Source organism: Choloepus didactylus, chromosome 2 (genome assembly GCF_015220235.1).
Source record: "Choloepus didactylus isolate mChoDid1 chromosome 2, mChoDid1.pri, whole genome shotgun sequence".
Taxonomy (NCBI): domain Eukaryota; kingdom Metazoa; phylum Chordata; class Mammalia; order Pilosa; family Megalonychidae; genus Choloepus; species Choloepus didactylus.
Genome location: NC_051308.1, coordinates 241,934,163 through 241,957,214, shown reverse-complemented (window position 1 = coordinate 241,957,214; position 23,052 = coordinate 241,934,163). Strand labels below are relative to the sequence as shown.

General features: G+C 39.2%; 1 protein-coding gene across 1 annotated transcript in view; it reads left to right on the top strand.

Annotated features, from left to right (window-relative positions):
* The window catches only part of PER3 (period circadian regulator 3), a 70,863-nt gene extending 50,900 nt beyond the window's left edge, over positions 1-19,963 (top strand). The window contains 6 exon segments of the mRNA XM_037828621.1: positions 5,763-5,967; positions 6,321-7,018; positions 8,432-8,528; positions 14,491-14,671; positions 15,229-15,379; positions 17,443-19,963. Of these exon segments, the coding sequence (XP_037684549.1) occupies positions 5,763-5,967; positions 6,321-7,018; positions 8,432-8,528; positions 14,491-14,671; positions 15,229-15,379; positions 17,443-17,526 (1,416 nt within the window). The 3' untranslated portion in view covers positions 17,527-19,963.
* Positions 19,964-23,052: the final 3,089 nt, after the last annotated feature.

The following is a 23,052-nucleotide window of genomic DNA, read 5'->3' as shown; positions in this document are numbered from 1 at the left end:
GAGAGGACAAATACCCCAAGTGCAACTAAGAGTGACATTTTTGAGGAACTGCAGCCTGGAGACGAACGTCCTGGGAGAAAGCCATTTTGAAACCAGAACTTGGAGCAGACACCAGCCACGTGCCTTCCCAGCTAACAGATGTTTTCTGGACGCCATTGGCCATCCTCCAGTGAAGGTACCCGATTGCTGATGTGTTACCTTGGACACTTTATGGCCTTAAGACTGTAACTGTGTAACCAAATAAACCCCCTTTTATAAAAGCTAATCCATTTCTGGTGTTTTGCTTTCTGGCAGCATTAGCAAACTAGAACAGTGTCATACATTTTTTTGTTAAAAAAGAAAATCTGTTGGCCATAAACATGAGTGTTGATTTCAGAACTTTCAATTTGATTCCATCAGTCTATATGTCTGTCCTTGTGCCAATACCATGCTGTTTTGATTACTGTGACTTTGAAATAAGTTATAAGATTGGGATGTGTGAGTCCTCCAATTTTGTTTTTTTTCAAGGTGTCTCTGGCTATTTGGGGTCCCTAACACTTCCATACAAATTTCATGATTGGCTTTTTCATTTCTAGAAAGAAGGCTATTGAAATTTTGATCAGCAATCAAATTTTTTATTGTGGAATCTGTAAATCGCTTTGGGTAGACTGACATCATATTTAGTCTTCTAGTCCATGAAAATGGAATGTCTTTTCGTTTAATTAGGTCTTTGATTTCCTTTTGCAATGTTTTGTGGTTTTCTGAATATATGTTCTTTATTAAGTTTATTCCCAGTTATTTAATTCTTTTAGTTGTTATTGTAAATGGAATTTTTCTTGATTTCCTCCTTGGATAGCTCATTACTAGTGTATAGAAACAGTACAGCGTTTTGCATGTTAGTCGTGTATCCTGAGTTTATTAGTTCCAGTAGCTTTGTTGTGGTTTTTCAGAGTTTTCTGTATATAGGATCATTTCATCTGCTTCCTTTCCAATTTGTATGTCTTTTATTTTTCTCTCTTGCCTAATTGCTCTAGCTAGAACTTCCAGTATGTCTAATAATAGTGGTAACAATAGGCATCCTTGTCTTGTTCTAATCTTAGGGGGAAAGCTTACAGTCTTTAATGTTGAAAATGATGTTAGTTGTGGGTTTTTCATACACACCCTTTATCATGTTCAGGAAGTCTTCTCTATTCTTAGTTTTCTAGTGTTTTTATTATAAACGGGTGCTGGATTTTGTCAAAATGTGTTTTCTTCGTCAACTGAGATAATTGTGCATTTTTTCCTTCATTCTATTAAAATACTCTGTTACATTAATCTATTTTCTTATGTTGAACCACCCTTGTGACCTGGAATAAATCACACTTGATCATGGTGTATAATTCTTTTGCTGTTTGTTGGATTCAATTTTCAAGTATTTTGTTGAGGATTTTTGTATCTGTGTTCATTAGATAAATTGTTTTGTAATTTTCTCTTCTTGTGATATCTTTAACTGGCTTTGGTATTAGGGAGATGTTGACCTGATAGATTAAGTTAGGGAGTGTTCCCTCTTCAGTTTTTTGGAAGAGTTTAAGCAGAATTGGTATGTATTCTTCTTGGAATGTTTGGTAGAATTCACTTATGAATGGCAAACAGTTGTTCATAGTATCCTCTTATAATCCTTTTTCTTTCTGTGGGGTCGTTAGTACTGTCACCCCCTTCAATTTCTGATTTAGTTGTGTTCTCTCTTTTTTTCATTGTCTGTCTAGCTGAAGGTTTGTCAAGTTATTGATCTTTTTGAAGAAACAGCTTTTGGTTTTGTTTATTCTATTTTTTCTCTGTTTCATTTTTCTCCCTCTAATCTTTGTTATTTCCTTCCTTCTAGTCACTTTGGAGTTAGTTTAGTTTGCTCTTCTCTTTCTAGATATCCTAGTTGTGAGGTTGGGTCTCTGATTTGAGATCTTTCTTCTTTTTCAGTATAAGCAGTTAAAGCTATAAATTTCTCTCAGTACTGCCTTTGCTTCATCCCTTAAGTTTTGGCATGTTGTGTTTTCATTTTCATTCACCTCAAGATAATTCCTGATTTCTCTTCGCCCCATTGGTTGTTTGAGTGCATTCTATAATTTCCACAGATTTGTGAATTTTGTAGTTATCCATCTGTTAATTGATTTCTAGCTTCTTTCCACTGTGGTCAGAGAAGATACACTGTATGATTCTATTACTTTTTAATTTATCGAGACTTGTTTTGTGACCTTACATATAATCTCTCCTAGAGAATGATCCGTGTGCACTAGAGAAGACTGTGTATTCTTCTAGTGTTGGGTGAAGTGTTCTGTATGTGTTTTTAGGTCTAGTTGGTTTATAGTATCATTCAAGTGTTCTCTTTCATTATTGATCTTCTGTCTAGATGTTCTGTTTGTTATTAGGAGTGGTATATTAAAGTCTCCTACCATTGATGTAGAACTGTCTATTTCTTACTTCAAATATGCCAATTTTTGCATCATATATTTTCAGGCTCTGACATAAGTGTGTATATATTTATAATCACTATGTCTTCTTGTTGAATTGACCCCTTTATTTGTGTGTAGTGACCTCATTTGTCCCTCGTAACAGTTTTTGACTGAAAGTCTCTTATCTGATATTAGTATAGCTACCCCAGCTCTCTTTTGGTTACTACTTTCATGGCATATTTTTTCCCATTCTTTCGCTTTCAGCCTGCTTACGTTTTTGAATTTGAGGCGAGTCTCTTGTAAATAGCATATAGTTGTGTCATACTTTTTTAGCTATTCTATCAATCTCTGCCTTTTGACTGGAGAGTTTATTCAATTAACATTTAAAGTACCTACTCATAATGCAGGATTTTCTTCTGCCATTTTGCTATTTGGTCTTTGTAAGTCTAAGACTTTTTTTGACCCTCTGTTTTATCCATTAATGTGTAATTTCAATTTATTTGACTTTTTGTATTATGCCATTTTGAGTCCCTTCTTGTTTTTTTTTTTTTGCTGCAGTGTGTTTATTACATACCAGAAAAACTACACCATGATATACAACAGCCATTCAAACACTGTTTATCTGGTCCAGTTTCTAATTCAAAAGAAAATCCTTTTTTTTTTTTTTTTAGTTGCAAATGCAACTGTGAGAAACAGTGGCCAGACACAAATTTGCTATTTTAAAAGCTGCCAGGAAAGGAAATAATCTTGTTTCTTTCAGTATATGTTTTTCATATGTTTTCTTTGTGGTTACCATTGGGCTGAAATTTAACATCCTAAATCTGTAACAATCACGTTTGATTTGATACCAACTTAACTTTATTACCATACACATGCACTTTTCCTATATCCCTCTATCCTGCCCCCCTTTTTGCTGTACTTGTTATAAATTATACCTTTATATGCAGTCTATGTCCAAAACAATAGATTTCTTATTACTTTTCATGCATTTGCACTTTAGAACCTGAAAGAAGTAAGAAGTGGAGTTAATATACCAAAAAATTCAATATAATAGTACTGGCATTTATAATTACCCATATAGTTAACTTTACCAGAGGTCTCTATTCCTTTATGCTGCTTTGATCCACTGCCTAGTGTCCTTTCCTTTCAGTCTGAAAAATTCTTTCCTTTAGCATTGCTTTCAGGGCCACTCTAGTGGTGATGAACTCCCTCAGCTTTTGTTTATCTGGGAATGCCATAATCTCTCCCTCACTTTTGAAAGAAAGTCTCACCAGCTATAAAATTCTCGGTTGTTTTCTTTCAGAACTGTAAATATTTCATCCTACTGCCTTTTTGCCTCCATGGTTTCTGATGAGAAATGGACACTTAATCTTAGTGGCATCCCCTTGGCTATAACTCATTACTTTTCTCTTGCATCTTTCAGAATTCTCTCATTGTCCTAGGCATTGGACAGTTTGATTACTCTGTGTCTAGGTATGGTTCTCCTGGTGATATCCTATTTGGAGTTCGTTGGGCTTCTTGAATATCATATTCACATATTTCATTGAATTTGGGAAGACTTCTGCCGTTATTTCTTTGAACAATCCTTTTGTCCTTTTTTCTTTTTCTTCTCCTTCTAGAACTCCCATAATCATATATTAGTTCTCTTGGTGGATATATCCCATGGGTCTCTAAGGCTTTGTTCAATTTCTCTTTTTTTCTTTCTGCTCCTCAGCCTGGATCATTTCAATTGTCTTGTCTTCAAGATTACTGATTCTTTCTTCTGTCACCTCCAGTCTGCTGTTGAAATCCTCTAGGGAGTTTTTTCTTTCTGTTACTGTAGTCTTCAGCTCCGGTATTTCTGTTTGGTTCCTTTTGAGAGTGTCAGAATGATTCTCATGGTGTTCATTCATTATTTTCCTTTTATCCTTTAGTTATTTCTTCTTGTTATCATTTATTAAGTGTCTTTGTCCAGTTATGTTCAAAGTCTGGTCTTCCTCATTGATGGTTGCTGGATTTTTATCTTGTTCCTTTGGATGGGCCATCATTTCCTATTATTTTGTTTGACTTAAAATCTTTTATTGTACACTGTACATTTTAATATTTTAAAGTGTTTACACTTGGATTTAGTCCGTGAGCTGTTTCTTAAGTTTGTATCCAGCTAGTGATATGACAGAGATTTCCTTAAGTGCTGGAAGCTAACAAAAATAAACCAAAGCAGTAAGGACCTTTCACGGTCTTTGTAAACTCGCTCTGCTTTAGCTGGTGGTTTCCTTCACAGCTTTGCCCTCATATCAAGATCAGCCAAAGGTGAATGCGAAGTACAGGGTCCTTCCTCTCTGTGTTATTTGAGCCTTTCCACAGTGAAACTCTGGAGCCTTGGAACTTGTGTCTTTACCTGGGCTTTTGTTTGCTCCGGGCCTTAGGGATTCCCCCATTTATAATTTAAGGGCATTCAGATATCTAGGTCTGCTAGGTTTGAAATAAACTTTCACTTCATCCAGAGTGCTCTATTGTGTGACTTAATGCAGGTCATCCTTGTCCTCAGGCTGCTTCGTCCTAATTGTATCCCTCACTGCATTAGCTGTCTGTGAGCTGCTTCAGTTTAATTGTATCTTACACCGCATTCGCTGTCTGCAAGCTGCTTCTCTGCCTTCAGGACAAATTCTGGGAGGGTGAACCCAAGACAAGTTTCCTGGTTCAGTCTTTGGGGCCTCCAGGGGAATAGATGGTGCTGACACACAGGCACTCCAGGATGCGCCTGAGGGTTGCCGCGCCCCCTCTGGAACAGGGTCAGGGACCCCCACGAGCGTCTCCTGCTGTTTCATAGGCCCTGCTTTCTTGATTGGCACTTGCCCAGTTACTACAGCCATTTACCTGTTTTCTGGAGTTTGAGGAAACTGGCCGTGCCAGTTTTTGCCAGTTGTTCAAGGATTCTCTGGGAGACAGCACCCTGGAACTTCTTACACTGCCGTCTTGGTTGACTGGAATATCTCTGAATACTTTTTTAATACTTGTTGATATTTGAAATGTGAGTATATTACCTATTCAAAAAATTAAATTCAGAGGTAAAAAAGGGAACGTTTTGAAGAATTCATGGAAATGGAAAAATGTTTACAATAAAAGCTATATGTAAATAAATGTGTATGCACTAATTATTACAAGTTTGCTAAATGTATACATGTGTAAAAGGAGCATAAGGAAGGGCAAACAGTTTTAAAAACTATATGGTAGGCTGATGAATTTTCTTTATATTCCGGTTTCGTCATATGTTTGCAAAAATTGAGGGACATTTATACTAGTAGAAGTAAATAAATAATCGATGGGAATTAAAATTAAATCTGTCTCTTCCCCCTCGCAGAACTGACTGTGGTCGAGGATGCCACCCCAGCGTGTGAACTGTGGGCTCTCAATACCCAGACAGCATCTCCAACCTCTGAAGAATTTAAACAAGTAGGTCTCACAAAAGCTGTTCTGTCAGCCCACACGCAGAAGGAAGAAAGAAATTATGTTGATAAATTCCGAGAAAAGATCCTGTTGTCACCCTACAGCTCCTATTTACAGCAAGAAAGCAGAAGCAAAGGTAAACATTCATATGTTCAAGGCAGTTGCATTTTTAAGAAATAACGTTTCATTTATTTACTTAGCTTTCAGTTTTACAAATCATATATAAGTACTGGGAAATCTGGAGTGGAGAACAAAAGACTTGATTGTAAGAAACTGATTGAGAGATGCTGAAGTAAGTTGATTTCATGGCAAGGAACTTTTAACTTTGCACCCAGAATCTTGCTCATCTCTGTGAGCTGTGTTTTGCCCTCCTTCAGTTGACCTGTCCTACAGGCAAAGTACCTACCCCTTTGCAGTTTGTTCACAGTGGTATCCTCTTCTTGTATGGATTTCATTTTCCATAATATGCTTCCATCATTGTCCTTCCAGGAGATTCTCCTTCCAAGCAGACCAGATCCACTGGTGGCAAGAAAGGGAGGCACAAACGCAAGAAGCTGCCAGTGCCATTGGACAGCAGTAGCTCTCAGGATAGTGTCCATCCTCACTCCAGGAAAGTGGTTCGGCAGGTGCAGGCCTGGAGCCCCTCCACTGACTCCTCTCCGCCTGCCTGTGGCCTGCGCCTCCCTTCTGCGGCGATGGTCCCCAGTCTGACCCCTGGCCCAGTGCCAGCTTTCCCCCTCCCAGCTGTGGCTCCCCTGGAGAGAGAATGTGCAGCCCCGGCAGCTGTCCTGGGGTTCTCCCCTGCACCACCGCTCCCCAGCAGCTTGCAGTCTCTCCCAGCTTTTCCTTCTCCTTACATGAACATGTTTATGACCATTTTCCTGCACGAATTCCCCACCTGTCCTCTACAATCATCCTCATCCTCTCCATGTCCATTCTTGGGAGCAACCGACTCTTCTGAAATGCCACCCTCAGTATCATCAGTGACTCCAGACCTAGAGCCACTGCCCTCAGGAATCCACCAACAGAGAGTTGAGGAAAAATGGGAGTCTCAAAGTGAAGCGCACCCATTTATTAACTCACGGAGCAGCTCACCACTGCAATTAAACTTGCTTCAGGAAGAAATTCCCAGATCTTCTGAATCTCCAGTTCAGATGAAAAGGGACATTTGCCCAGAAGCTGAGTATGTAAGTGATGCAAACTTTGAGCACAAGTGAGAAAGTAAATCTGGGTCCTCTTACTAGAATTAAGATTCTCATGTTGGGGCTGAACACGGAAGCTGAGTGGGTGGCCTGGGTTACTGCTGTCTGTCTGGGACCGTGGCTTTGCCTTCTTTGAACACGGGCTACAGCTAGCTACCTGCCCAAGTTTAAAAAGCAGGCATGAAATATATCATGTCCTGATTTCTTCGGGTTTTCCCGGAGTGCTAGCTTTCATGTTTTCTATGTGACCTTGGTTTTTTAAATTTTTTTTGAAATTAAATATCCAGATATTAAACTTGTTAATACGTTCATTGTCTGTAGCATATATTTGCTTACTTAGAATTGTGGTTAAGGTCTGAGAAGACCTGAACAATCCGTATTGATTAGATTAAATATGAATTTAGAGACTTTTGTTTTTAAGATAGTTGTAAGACAACGGGTATATATGAAAGGGGTAGAATCCACCTATTGGGGTTACTTATAGAAAGGGGTAGGACCCACCTTTTGGGATTACTTAGAAGAGACAGGCAGTTACAGTTTTACGGTTATACATGTGATCGCCAAAAATGAGTATCTTTGGGTAAGTTTCCTTTAACTTTTCATTCCTTTACCTAAAAAGACATTCTCAAATTTATTAATTAGGTTAAACTTTGAAATATGAAATTTCTAGACTTAGTTACAGAATACAAGAAGAGTATGAGTAGTTCTACAAAGCTTTTCTTCAGTCTTCCCCTCAACATATAAGGTGACAGATGCTCACAGTCTGATGAGCCACATCAAGAAAATGTGCTCAATTTTGAAAGCCTGGTATTAGCGCACTTTCTTAAAAATCTAATGTGAGGCAGTGAATTACAGTGAGAAAAACCAGGAATAAGACATGGGTTCAAGTACTAGCTCTTCACTTGTTAGGGGGGTTGACTTAGACCAGTGGTTCAACCTTTCTTTGCCTTTGTTTCCTCAATTGAAGATTGAGAAGATTAATACTTCATAGCTTATTCTGGAGATGAAACAAAGTAATATTTGTGTAGTACTTCTCTCCTCTCTCCACTGCAACGTAAGCTCCAAGGTAGCTGGCACTCTGTTTTGTTCACAGTTGTATCTCATGTTTGGGACAGCGCTTAGGACATTGACAATATTCAACATGTATTTGCTAGATGAATGACAAGAAGTTAAACCACACACCTCTACAGTGCCTGGTTCATACTAGGTGCTCAGTAAACAGTCATATCTTTACTGTTACCTACAGCGGAAGCTTGACCACCCTCCTGGGTTCAGGCTGGGCATCGTTTGCTTCTCAGTTGTAGATGTAAATTTTTACTCTGTTTAATGTAGATTTTTAGTTCTGCTAAGATACTTGGAGATGTTAAAATTGTCTTTACTTGTGTCCTTACTTTCTAGCAGTATGTCACAGGTGCTGGTGGGAGGCAGGGCCACCCTTGCCTTCACAAGGACTCCCCAAGTGGAACTGGTTCTGCAGCATCAGGTAATGGAGCAGGTGACTGACTCTTCAAACTTTGCTGCCAGGGGGTAGCTGTAAAATGGGTGACCTGACTTTGGCACTGATACAGAAGTTGTTTTTTGTTTTTTTCTCTTCTCTTTCTGTTAGCTTTATTGGGGTATGATTTACATAAATAGAATTCATCAACTTTAGTTCTACGAAACAGGAGTTCTTACAAATGCATATAGTGATGTAACTACTGCCACAATCACAATATATAACATTTCCATCATTCCAAAAAGTTCTTTGTGACACTTGTAGTCAGATGCTCAGAGTCTCAATTCCAGTAATAGCGCACTAAAATACCAAAATGTCCAGGTTTCAACAAGAGATTACAGAACATACAAAGAAACAGGATGTGACTGCCCAGAAAAAGAAGATCAGCACATTAGAACCCATCAATGAGGAAGACGAGACATGGGACATTCCAGACAAAGACTTTTTAAAAATGGTCTTAAATTGCTCAATGACCTAAAAGAAAATGTGGACAAAGAACTAAAGGAAATCGGGAAAAGAATAGATGAGCACAAAGAGACTATCAATAGAGAAACGGAAATTATGAAAAAGAACCAAATAGAGCTGAAGACCACAGTGACAGAAATTAAAAATTTCCTAGAAGGGCTCAACAGCAGATTGGAGCTGGCAGAAGGAAAAATCAGGGAACTCAGAAATAAGACTATTGACATCATTCAGTCTGAGGGGCAGAAAGAAGAAAAAATGAAGAAAAGTGAACAAAACCTGAAGAACCTGTGGGAAACGATCAGTTGTAGCAATATACTCATTGTGGGGGTCCCAGATGGAGAAGAGAGAAAGGGGCAGAGAGAATATTCAAATAAATAATGGCTGAAAACTTCCCTAATTTAACGAGGACATGAAGATAAATCTCTTAATGTGCTCACTGAACTCCAAACAGGATAAACCCAGATAGACCCACACCGCATCATGTTATAATCAAACTGTTGGATGCCAAAGGATAGAGAATTCTGAAAGCTGCAAGGAAGAAGCACTGTGTTGTGCAAGGCGGCCTCAATAAGATGAAGTGCCAATTTCTCATCAGAAACCATGAAGGCAAGCAGGCAGTGGGATGACATATTCCAAGTGCTGCAAGCAAACAAGTGCCAGCCAAGAATTCTATACCTGGCAAAACTGTCTTTCAAAAATTAGGGAGGGATAAAGACATTTCCAGATGAACAAAAGCTAGGGGCGTTTGTCCCTACTAGACCAGACCTACAAGAGATGCTAAAGAGAGTTCTGCAGATTGGAAAGAGAAGGTAGTAGACAATAGACTGAAGCCACATGAAGAAATAAAACCCTCCAGTGAGAGTAATGACATGGGTAAACATAAATGCCAGTACTACTGTATTTTTGGTTTGTAACTCCACTTTGTACTTCCTCCAGGATTGAAAATGCAAATGCATAATGTAGTAAGTCAGTGGCTTTAGACTCATTTATACACATGTAATTTATGACAAGAACCACATAAAGGTGGGGGTCAGAGGGGTGTGGGAACATAGTTTTTGGTATACTATTGAAGTTAAGTTGGTATCAGAGCCAATGAAATTGTTACAGATTTAGGATGCTAAATTTAAGCCCCATTGTAATACAAAGAAAATATTGGAGAATATGTAAACTCAGACCAAAAGTAGTGTACAGGTTGCCGTGGGTGGTGGTGGGGTGGGTGTTGGGAAAAAGGGAGTTAATGCATTATGGGTGCAGGGTTTCTGTATGGGGGGACGGGAAAGTGTTAGTAATGGGGGTGGTGCAGTGTTGTGAGTGTGATTAATCCCACTGGATGGTATACTTGGGAGTGGTTGACATGGGAAAGTTTATGTTGCACATATGTTCCCACAATTAAAAAAAAGAGCAATTGAAGAGATCACAATGACAATTAAATGCAATACATGATCCTGGATGGGATCTAGCAAGGGAGAAGAAAATGTTCAAAAGACATTATAGGGACATATGAAAAAATTGGAATATAGACTGTAAGCTTTATATCAATGTTAAATTTCATGAATTTGAAAACTGGCACATAAAGTGGTTACATAAGCGACCATCCTCATTCTTAGAAAATGTACACGGCAGTATTAAGTGTTCAAGGAGCATGATGTGTATATAACGTACATTCAAGTGTTTAGAAAATGGACTGACAGATATATAAATGGGTAGCGATAGATGGATAGATAGAATGATAGGTTACATGTGGCAGAGTGTTAAAATTGGTAGATCTGGGTATCTGGGAGGAGTTTAAGGGTATGTTGGAGTTTTCTTATGGGGTTGTATTACTTTGTCCTATAAGTTTGTAAGTATTTCAAAATAAAAAGTGGAAAAAATAATTTTTTCAAAGGAAATATGATCTGATCCAAAAGCTATAAAAATGTATTTACCCTTACTCATAATATGAAAAATGCAAATTGAAACTGTAGCAAGGAAGAAAAAAACAGTACTGCCATTTCTACCTTCTTTTTTTTTGGACTTTTTTTTTAAATTATGTTCAGTTTTATTGAGATATCTTCACATACCGTATAGTCATCCATGATATACAATAAACGGTTCACATTACCATCATATAGTTACGCATTCATCACCCCAATCTATTTTTGAACATTTTCCTTATATCAGAAAAAATCAGAATAAGAATAAAAAATAAAAGTAAAAAAGAACACCCAAATCATTGCCCCCATCCCACCCTATTTTTCATTTAGTTTTTGTCCCCGTTTTTCTACTCATCCATCCATACACTGGATAAAAGGAGTGCAATCCACAAAGTTTCACAATCACACTGTCACCCCTTGTAAACTACATTGTTATACAATCATCTTCAAGAGTCAAGGCTACTGGGTTGGAGTTTGATAGTTTCAGGTATTTACTTCTAGCTATTCCAATACATTAGAATCTAGAAAGGGTTATCTGTGTAGTGCATGAGAATGTCCACCAGAGTGACCTCTCAACTCCGTTTGAAATCTCTCAGCCAGTGAAACTCTATTTCATTTCGCATCCTCCTTTCGGTCAAGAAGATATTCTCCATCCCATGAAGCCAGGTCTAGATTCCTCCCCGGGAGTCATATTCCACATTGCCAGGGAGATTTACACCCCTGGGAGTCAGGTCCCATGTAGCTGGGAGGGCAGTGAGTTCACCTGCCCAGTTGGCTTAGCTAGAGAGCGAGGGCCACATCTGAGCAACAACGAGGTACTCAGGGGGAGACTCTTATGCACAATTATAACAGGTTTAGTCTTTCCTTTTCAGTGACAAGCTTCATAAGGGCAAGTCCCGTGATAGAGGGCTCGACATATCAAACCATCAGTCCTGAGGTTTGTGACATCAGCAACAACTTTGGACTATTTTTGTCTTACATTTTACATCAACGTATATTATGAACCTGGCAATACATTTTTATTATTTTTTATTTAAACAGTTAACTGTCATTTGAAGAGATTTTTTAAATAAGGATAATCATCATTTATGTTTTCTACATGTTCACCTTTTTAAATGTAATTAAGAAGGTATTTTTGTTTGTTTTTTCATTGTTTAAAAGTAGATGGGAAGAATCTAGAAGACAAGATCAGATGCAAGCTAGTAAAGGACTTGTTCTGGTTAAATGAAGCTGCTGGAATGCAGAATACCAGAAATAGATTGACTTGTACAATGGGGTCTATTAGCTCACAGATTTACAGTTCTAAGGCCATGTAAACGTCCCAAGACATCAACAGGACAATACCTTCTCTGAAGAAAGGCCGATGGCATCTGGGGTTCATCTGTCGCATGGGCACTTGGCTGGAGTGTGCTGGGCTTCTCTCCCAAGTTTAGCTTCTGGTTTCTGTTGCTTTCTCCAAAATGTCTCTGGGCTTCTGTCTCAGCTTCTCTCACTCAGCTCCTGTGCATCCTTGCTTGTTTCTCCCAGGGTGTTTCTCTCTAAGCATCTGGGGATCCTCTCTTAGCTTCTCTGAGGCAAACTCTAGATTTCGTCTCTAAGCTTCTCTCCTGGTTCTGGTTTCAGTGGCTGTCTCCAAAATGTCTTTGGGTGTTTTCTCTCTAAGTGTCTCTGAGTTCTCACTTAGCTTCTCCAGGGCAAACTCTGGGCTTTATCTCTTAGCTTAGCCTCTTCAGATGTTTTCCTGTCTGCATCTGCAAGCGTCTGGGTCTGTGTCAGCTCTGAGCTCGCTGTCTCTCCCTGAGCTCTCCTTAAGGACTCCAGTAAACTAATTGAGACCACCTGAATGGGCAGGGTCCTATCTCCATGGAAATAATCTAATCAAAAGGTCCCATCTACAGTTGGGTGGGTCACATCTCCATGGAAACAGTCTCATCAAAAGATCCCACCCACAATAAGTCTGTACTGACAAGATTGGATTAAAAGAGCATGGCTTTTGGGGGTACAAAACAGTTTCTAACTGGCACAGGACTAATCTGCTAATCTAAGACTCCATAGCAACTGTGAAGGGATTAGCCTTGCGGTGGATGATTTCTATGTTGTTTCAGAAGGCAGGAGAGTAGGAGGTGTACATAGAAGTGATTTTGTATGTTTGGTAGCAGGAAGATGATGACTTTCCTTATAAAATAGAAGGGAGAGGGAGGGAGGGCATGGGAAAGTGGGGAATGGCGAGAGCTGGGGGTGAACTGGCACCCGGACTGGAGACCCACTGCTGGGCCATTTGTATGGTCCTTCCGAAATTGGTGCCAATGGTTTACGGTAGAGTTAATCTACCCTGTCATGCTTACTTTCTCCGGGTGTTTGGCTATTTGGCTTAGGTATGAACCAAGTTGGTAATTGGCTTTATCTGGGTTGACATTTTAGAAGTCATGAAAAGTCAAGGCAAAAGAAGGCTAAGGTATTGTGTTTAGGTTTGCTAAAGCTGCTGTTATGCACAATACCAGGAACAGATTGGCTTTTATAAAGGCGATTTACTAGGTTGCAAATTTACAGTTCTAAGGCCATAATAGTGTCCCAACTAAGGCATCAAGAAGAGGATACATTCACTGAAGAAAGGTCAGTGGCATCCAGAACACCTCTCAGCTGGGAAGGCATATGGCTGGCATCTGCTGGTCCTTTGCTCCTGGGTTGCATTTCAAAAGCTTTCTCCATAATGTTTCTGGGCTTCTCTCTCTCTTAGCCTCTCTCTCTCAGCTCCTGTGCATCCTTGGTTCTTTCTCCCAGGGTGTTTTCTCTCCAAGCGTCTGGGGTTCCTCTCTTAGCTTCTCTGGGGCAAACTCTGGGCTTCGTCTCTTAGCATCGCCAGCTTCCTTCTGTCTGTGTCTCCCAGCTTCTCCAAGCATCTGGGTCTGTGGCGGCTCTTAGCATCTCTCGGGGACAAACTCTGGATTACATGTGTTAGCTTCTCTCTAAAATGTCTCTCCCAGCTTCTCTGAGTTTCTTCTCTCTGAGACTTACAGGACTCCAGTAAATTAATCAAGACCCACCCTGAATGGGCAGGGTCACACCTCCATGGAAATAATTTAATCAGAAGTCTCACCCACATTTGGGTGGGTCACATCTCCATGGAAACATTCAATGAAAAGTTTCCACCTCACAAGATTGGATGAAAAGATCATGGCTCTTCTGGGGTCCATAACAGTTTCAGACCGGCACGTATCAGAGAGCATTAACGAGTGATGGAACTCTAAGCTGAACACCGAGGGAGCTGAGGAGCACCAGGAGATACAGATTCATAGTTGGGACAGTTAAGCAGGGAGAATGGGCGCTGAGACCTTAGTGATTTGGGAGCTGCAGTGATTACTGGTGATGATCACGAATGAGGTGTGGCCTGAGTGTTGATAGCTCTGGAGAAGTGGAGAGGGAGCTCTTGGGAAGAGCAAGGAGCTGACAGGCTGCCCACAGGAGGCTGAGTTAGCCGGCGAGGGCTGGGTGGGGGCTGCTGGCACCGGGGAGAATAAGGGCTGGTTTGGTAAGTCAGTCCCTAGCAGGTATTTTCTAATCTGTTGCTTTTCACTTTTTGGTAGGAAGCGGTGATGGCAGTATACACTTCGCTAGCAGTGATTATTCTGAAATCTCCCAGAATGGGCTGAAATCTCAGGATGTACAGGAAGAAGAAACCTTCCCCAATTTAGCTGTAGAGTCCATCTGGAGAATGATAGAGCACACACCGGAGGGCATCCTGATGACCTATCAGGTACCTGAGAGGTAAGAAAGCACTGTAGAAGACCCACTTCTCTGAGGGTTTTTAAAAATGTTTCTTAGTGTGTTGTGATGCAAATTGATTTTTAATGTTTTATACATACCCTTAAAAAAATGGATGTCAAAATCGAGTCATTCGAAGTCAAATGAAGGATGATTTCGTAAATCAGGTTGTAGTGATGTGCCACATCTTTTGAGAACCAAACTGAACTGGGTGTTACATGTCATGGGACAAGAAGACAAAGACGGCACTTTCCAAAATGGCACACAAGTACAAGAACGTGTCTTTTTAGACTCTATAATTTTTTTTCTCCATTCTAAAAGAAAAGAGCTGAGGGTAATCTGTTTCTTCTATATGCCTCACTTAAACCCTATCTGGATGGTTTTTACAAAGGAAAAAAGCTCTAGATTTACCAGCTGGGCAGTTATTTTTTTAATGTATACATCATATTTTAACAAGAGATACAAAGTCTATTAAAAACCCAAAAGAAATGCTGTTCTTAGATGGGGCGATAGGAGCCCTGTCCCTTACCCAGAACTATTAAGGTTTTGTTTTTTCTCAGAGTTAAAGAAGTTGTACTGAAAGAAGACCTAGAAAAGCTGGAAAGCATGAGGCAGCAGCAGCCCCGGTTTTCTCTTGGACAGAAGGAGGAGCTAGCCCAGGTGCACTCTTGGATTCGGAGCCAGACTCTCCCTCAGGAAATAGACATCCAGGTGAGCGCAGTGGTAATGGCTCCCACGTGGCTATTTTGTCTCAATGTGCATAGTATACCTGGATCATGTATACCAGGTGTGTGAAGGTCACATCCTTTGGCACACCATGGGGACACACACAGGGACTGTGTGTGACAAGTGTGAAATGGTGACGCTGCAGCACAGCCTAAACACACATCGGGTGCTCTTCCAGCACTTGACTTACATTGCATAATCTCCTTGAAATTTTTAATTCTCAGTTACCTCTGTGGTTCAGTTGTTGTTATTCCTACTTGACAGTTGAGCAACAAAGTGAGAGATGCAGATATTAAATAATTTAAGGTCATACAGTTCAGTGGATTTTGAATACAGTTATTTTTTTTTTTTTCAGTTTTATTCACTCACACTACAATCTATCCTAAGTGTACAATCAGTGGCTCTTGGTATAATCACATAGTTATGCACTCACCATTACAGTCAATATGAAAACATTCTCATTTCTTCCAAAGAAAAAAATCCCATACCCTGTATATCTCCCTATTATTGACATTTAGCTTTGGTATAGTGCCTTTGTTACAATTAATGAAAGAATATTACTGTGTTACTTTTAACTATAGACCATAGTTTATATTAATTGTATTTTTTCCTATATAGCACTGTATTATTAACACCTTGTAATAGTGATGTATATTTGTTCTGGTTCATGTAACAACTCTCATATAATATTTATACAATTAACCACCATCGTTGTCCGCTCTGGCATTCACAACCCTAGCCGTCCTCTTTCAACCGTACTCACATTCACCTTGTTAATTACACTTACAGCGTTGTGCTACCATCACACGATATTGCGCTGTTTGTTTCTGAACCTTTATGGTCAACATGATTGAACTGAATACAGATCTTTTTGACTCCAAGTGTTTTTTCTTTCACCAGTTGGAGCGGTTTGGGAAAAACAGAGTGTAGACATCTGCTTTGATGTACAGTTGACTGGGAAGAAGGGGAGTGAGAGATTTGCATTTCAAATACGCACACGTTTCGAAGGAGTTAACACTCTAGATGTAACTTTCAAACCAGAATTAGTATTTATTCCTAGCGGGGATTTCAGGGGGACCTGGCGGTCTTTTTGCCTCAGTGGGATCGAGTGTGAACGTCCCTGGGCCTTGAAGCTTAGATGTCCCCTGGTCCAGGTGAGTGGTGGTAGCGACGGTTTTACTGGGAACGAGTCTTTATTTCCACAGGTGTCAGAAAGTGGGAGGTGAGGAGTAGAGACAAAAACCCTAACTAGAGAAAAAAGCTACGTGTGATATTAAGGCCTAAAAGTGAAGTCCCCCCACCCCCTACCCACACACAACCCCCATTTTTTAAAAATTCAATTTTATTGCGATATATTCACATACCATGCGGTCATTCAAAGCGTCCATTCAGTTGTTCACAGTACCATTATATAGTTGTGTGCTCATCACCAAAATTACTTTGTGAACATTTTCATTTCCACTCACACAAAAATAATAAAAATAAAAATTAAAGTGAAAAAGAACAATTAAAGTAAAAAAAAAACACTGGACACAGGGGAGTGTGGTCCACATGGCTTTCCCAATCACATTGTCACCCCTCGTAAGCTACATTTTTATAAACTAGTCTTCAAGATACAAGCGTTCTGGGTTGTAATTTGATAGTTTCAGGTATTTACTGCTAGCTATTCCAATTCATTAGAACCTAAAAAGACAACCCTCATTTCTAAAGAGAAGAATGAGTGCCTGCCCTTTAGGGGTGGTGAGGTGCGCTCTTACCCAAAAGCAAGACCTGACCCTGGACTGGCCACGGTGAGTGTCTGCATCTGACAAGGTGGTTTTTCTGGGTTTTGAGTGGACGGGAAGGAAGAATGAGCCCAGAACAGTAGAAAGGGCCTACACGGTGCTGTTGCTTACCTTCGAATGACAAATAATGAACTATATGGATTTTCCTAGATAAGAATTGGATAAGTTGGAGAGGTGGAAATATGTTGCTCAGCCAGTGTTCTACTGGTTTTTGAGACTTGGCCACATTGCCGTCAAGTAACCTGTGCTCTTTCTCTCCTGGAGGGCTGTGCCACCTGCGGGAACCAGGGTGCGGGCAGCGGCTCTGCAGGACTCGGCGAGCAGGGACCAGCCGAGGACAGCCGCTGAGGGCCCGGGCGGTCCACTCACCCCTTCTGGGACCTGGGGCAGTAGGCCTCTTCATGCATCTCCTTACACCCTCGCCTCTTGAGTGGCAGCGAAGTTACTGTTGAACGTTAAGGTTTTTCCTTCTTGCTTTCTTAATAGGCATCATTTTTCTGAAGCAGACATTGCAAACAGACTCTCTTCCTTATCTTTTGTTCCTGATGTGTTAAAACTGCCGATAAGCTCGTTCTCTGGTTCAGCTGTCTCCTAAAGAGCTTGGATGGCCTCTAAAGAGGGATGTGTACAGCAAAACTTTGTTTCAGCTGCCATCCAAAGTAAATTATAATTAGAGGTATAACTAGAGTGAGCCCAAACCTCAGCCTCATTTATTTTTTGTTTTATTATTACAGACATTATATTCCTGCGTTAGAGAAGTTGAAGAAATCTCACCTCTACAGGCCACAGAGGTTTCATAATGGTTTCTGTAAATTTAGTACATCCGTCAATACTGTGTACAGCTTGTTCCCCTCCCACCCCAGCTGAGATAAGACACTGCGGGTTTCCCTTGCTACCATGAGGCACTTTAGTATGTACCAAGATACAGTGTCCACTAGTATAGTGGGAAATACCGAGTTTTACATTCTGACCTTCATTCCTGTAGACGCCTTTCCACTTGATTTTCCACCTTCCACTGACATTCTGAGTCTTATCTTAAAAATTGAGATGCCTGTAATGGAAGTATTCTTTTAAGCTTTGTATGTGTAATGTTAAAACAAAAGAGCGTCTGACCCAGTTAGTGCTGTTTTCCCTTTTTAATGTTTTGATTTGTAAAATAATGATTGTAAAACGTTCCAAAAGTTATGTAAATTTTAGGATTGTTTTTTTGTGTTTTGTGTTTAAATGTTGTCTTACCAAAACTAACAGTTAACTCTTTCGTTCCAACCAATTTACACAAAAAGAGGTCTCTCCATCCCTGCTAGGGGTCCGATTGACATGTTGCCCTTCGTCTGCACTGTGACCAGGGTGAGTGTGGGGAAGAGGCCACAGGGAGAAAACCCTCTTGGGCCTCAGGCCTCTTCCCCACAGGGTCTGCAATGTCCGCATAAATCAGTGCGTCCCAGGCCACGTTTTAGTGCGGTCTTTTCAGAAGTGAATATGATTGTTTACTTGGTAAGTTAGCTCGTTTCTGGTGCTCTTTAGAGAAGTCAGTGATTCCTTCTCAAACTCAGAATAATATATGAAATTCACACCTCTGCAAATCACAAAAAGAAGATAGAAAAAAATGAAGATTACTTTACCTTTTATATAGCATGCAATAAGCTAACTTTTCTTTCTTCTTTCCTTCTCTTTCTTTCACTTTCTCCTTCTTTTTACACTTTGTAAGCACACCCTGATCGGGAGACTCAGCCCATGTATCCGTGGTGACTGCTCGGCCCTGACTTGGCAGCCCGGCTTTGTTTTCTAGAGTGGTGGTTCCTGGACAGAACTTCTTTCCTGAGTGTCAGAACCACTGTCAGATGCTGCCTTTTGACATTGCTTGGAGTTTTCTGATATTAAGCAGTTATGAAGAGAGAACTCTGATCATCTACTCCATCTTGAGAATCAGATGTTTTCTGAAGGGCACTTGTGTTGATCACATTGTGTGATATTTTTACCCTTGATAAAAAATCAAATTTTAAAAAATGAACCAGCTTGGATGTTGTTCATCGTATAATCATTGTGACGTTCTTGTAGTAACAAAATTTTCATTTGTATAAACCAAAAAGGACATGTTCAGCTATCAGAGGCTCATCCTGCTTCATGTATGCATATTTTAAACTTTGTTTTCCAGTACTATAAGCCCTTCTTTTCCATTGTTTCTGGAGATTTGCTTTATCTAAATTTTCTTATTTCTTTGCCTTAGTACGCATTTTATGGAGTGTATGGTATATACTAGACTTGATTTGAAACTGGTGCTTATTTTATGAGGATATGTAAAACCATTTATAAATTTTGTATTTTGATAAGTTGATAAGTTTGTGCATTTAGAGATTGGGTTCCCTGATGTCCCTACTGCTGGCAGGGAGCTGTGGAGGTCCAGCAGCGATGGCCACCGCCCCCCAAGGGGGCTTTACCCAGTTTTAAACTTTGTTGTTCACATTTATTAGCTTTTTATATTAGTTATTATAGAAACTGGTATTAAAAACTGTAAATTACAAGGCTTCAATGTTTACATAAATGCTATCCAAAAAACTGTATTTTCTTGGGTAAGTGGTCAGGATTATGAAAAAATAGAATATTGTGTGAATGTGTTAGTTTTACATTTAAATGAAATTTCATTATGCTTCACAAGGTATATTTAATCCAAATTGAAATTTTGTTTCAGCTGAGTTTATAAATAGCTGTGTAAATTTACTTGTTTTTAATGGTCATTAATATTTTAATTGGGTACCTTTTTTAAATAAAAATAATTTTTAAAAAACTGTGTCCATGTAAGACTTGAGATATTTTCTTTCACTGTCAACACACTTTTGCCCCTAATGAGTATTTTTACATCATCTAGAAATATTTGCTGTAATATATTGAAAAGCGCCATATGAGATGAATGTTGACCTTCTCAGCAACACTTGGTTGAGATGTGTCTAAGCACCTACTGCGTGGGAAAGCACTGACATTTTCAAATTCATTCTCTTATTTAATCCTCACTTTAGCAATGTATAGAATTTATTTGAGTCTTGAATATATGTACATATTTAAAAAAAATTTTTTTAATTAGAAAAGCTGTAATTTACAGAAATGTCCTGTAAAAAATACAGTGTTCCCATATACCTCCCTATTGTTGATACTTTGACTAGTGTGGCACCCTTGTTACAACTGAGGTACTGTCGTGAGAGAACATTATTAAACTTGTACCCTGGTCTGTCATTCACATCAGGGTTCCCTGTGTTACACAGAACCGTGTTTTATCTTCTTTCATTCTGGTAACATATACTTCCCCCTTTCAGCCACATTCCATTCATAATCCAGCACTATTAATTACACTCACAATAATGTGCTACTATTACCACCATCAATTTCCAAAGTGTTAAAATCAACCTAAATAGAAATTCTGTGCAAATTAAGCATTGGCTGCCTGTTCTCTGCCCCCAGTCTATCCACTGGTAAACCTATATTCAAGATTCTAACTCTGTGAGTTTGCTTATTATAATTAGTTCATATCAGTGAGATCATACAACGTTTGTCCTGTGTCTGGCTTATTTCACTCAGCGTGTCCTCAGGGTTCATCCATGTTGTCTCATACAGCAAGACTTCATTTTTTTTTTTTACAACTGAGTAATATTCCATCATATGTTTATGCCACATTTTGTTTGTCCATTCATCGGTTGGTGGACACTTGGATTATTTCCCTCTTTTGGCAATTGTAAATAATGTTATGAACATTGGTGTGCAAATATCTGTTCAAGTCTTGCTTTCAGTTCTTCTGAGTATATACCTAGTAGTGGGATTGCCAGATTATCTGGTAATTCTATACTTAGCTTCCTGAGGAACTGACAGTCTTCCACAGTGACTGCCCCATTTTACAGTCCCACCAGTAAGGAATGAGTGTTCTATTTCTTGACATCCTCATCAACACTTGTAACTTTCTGTTTGTTTTTTGTTTGTTTGTTTGTTTTAATAGTAGCCATTCTGGTCAGTGTGAAATATCTTGTTGTGGTTTTGATTTTCATTTCCCTTATAGCTAGTGATATTGAGCATCTTTTCATGTGCTTTTTAGCAATTTGTATATCCTCTTTGGAGAAATATCTGTTCAAGTATTTTGCCCATTTTTTAATTAGGTTGTTTGTCTTTTTATTCTTGAGTTGTAATATTTCTAGATGTTAAACCCTTATCAGATATGTGGTTTCCAAATATTTTCTGCCAATGAACAGGTTGTCTTTTCACTTCTGTGACAAAGTCCTTTGATGCACCAGAGTTTTTAATTTTGAGGAGGTCCCATTTATCCATTTTTTCTTTCATTGCTTGTGCTTTGGGCATAAACCATCTACTGTAAGATCTTGAAGATGTTTCCCTATGTTTTCTTTTAGATGTTTTATAGTCCTGTTTCTTGTATTTAGGTCTTTGATCCACTTTGAGATAATTTTTGTATATAGTGTGAGATAGGGATCATCCCTCTTTCATTCTTTTGCATATGGATATCCAGTTCTCCCAGCACCATTCATTGAAGAGACTTTTCTTTTCCCATTGAGTGGACTTGGCAGCCTTGTCAAAACTTGTCAAAAATCAGTTGGCCACAGATGTGAGGGTCTATTTCTAAACTCTTAGTTTGATTCCATTGGTCAGTGCATCTACCCTGTATACCACTATAGCTTTGTAATATATTCTAAAGTCAGGAAGTGTGAATCTTCCAACTTCATTTTTCTTTTTCAAGATGTTTTTTGCTATTCAGGGCCCTTTACCCTTCCAAATAAATTTGATAATTGGCTTTTCCATTTCTGTGAAGAAGGCTGTTGGAAATTTGAGATTGCATTGAATCTGTGAATTGTTTTTGGTAGAATTGACATCTTAATGATATTTAGTCTTCCAATCCAAGAACACAGAATGTCCTTTCATTTATTTAGGTTTTGTTTGATTTCTTTTAGCAATGTTTTATAGTTTTCTGTATACAAGCCCTTTACTTCCTTGGTTAAATTTATTCCTAGATATTATTTGATTGTTTTAGTTGCTATTGTAAATGGAAATTTTTTTCTTTATTTCCTCCACAGATTGCTTCTCACTAGTGTATAGAAACACTACCGATTTGTGCCTGTTGTACTTGTATCCTGCCACTTTGCTGAACTCATTTATTAGCTTTGGTAGCTTCGTTGTAGATTTTCTGGCACTTTTTATGTATAGGATTATGTCATCTGCAAATAGGGAAAGTTTCACATCTTCCTTTCCAATTTGGATGCCTTTTATTTCTTTTTCTTGCCTATTTGCTCTGGCTAGAACTTCTAAGCACAATGTAACAGTGGTGACAGTGGGCATCCATGTCTTATTCCCAGTCTCAGTAGGAAAGCTTTCAGTCTTTCACCATTGTGTGCGATGTTAGCTATGGGTTTTTCAGATATGCCCTTTATCATGTTGAGGAGTCTTCCTTCTATTCCTATTTTTCAAAGCTTTTTTATCAAGAAAGGATGCAGGAATTTGTTAGATGCCTTTTCTGCATCAAATCGAGATGATCCTGTAGTTTTTCTCCTTTTTTTTTAATACGGTGTATTGCATTAAATGATTTGCTTGTGTTGACCCACCCTTGCATAACTGGGATAAAACCCACCTGATCACAGTGTATGATTCTTTTAATGTGCTGTTGGATTCATTTGCAAGTATTTTACTGAGGAGTTTTGCATCTATATTCCTAAGAGAAATTGGTCTGTACTTTTCTTGTATCTTTATCATTCTCTGGTATGAGGGTGATGTTGGCCTCCTAGCAAGAGTTAGGTAGAGTTCCCTCCTCTTCAATTCTCTGGAAGAGTTTGAGCAGGATTGTTGTTAATTCTTCTGGGAATGATTGGTAGAATTCCCCTGTGAAGC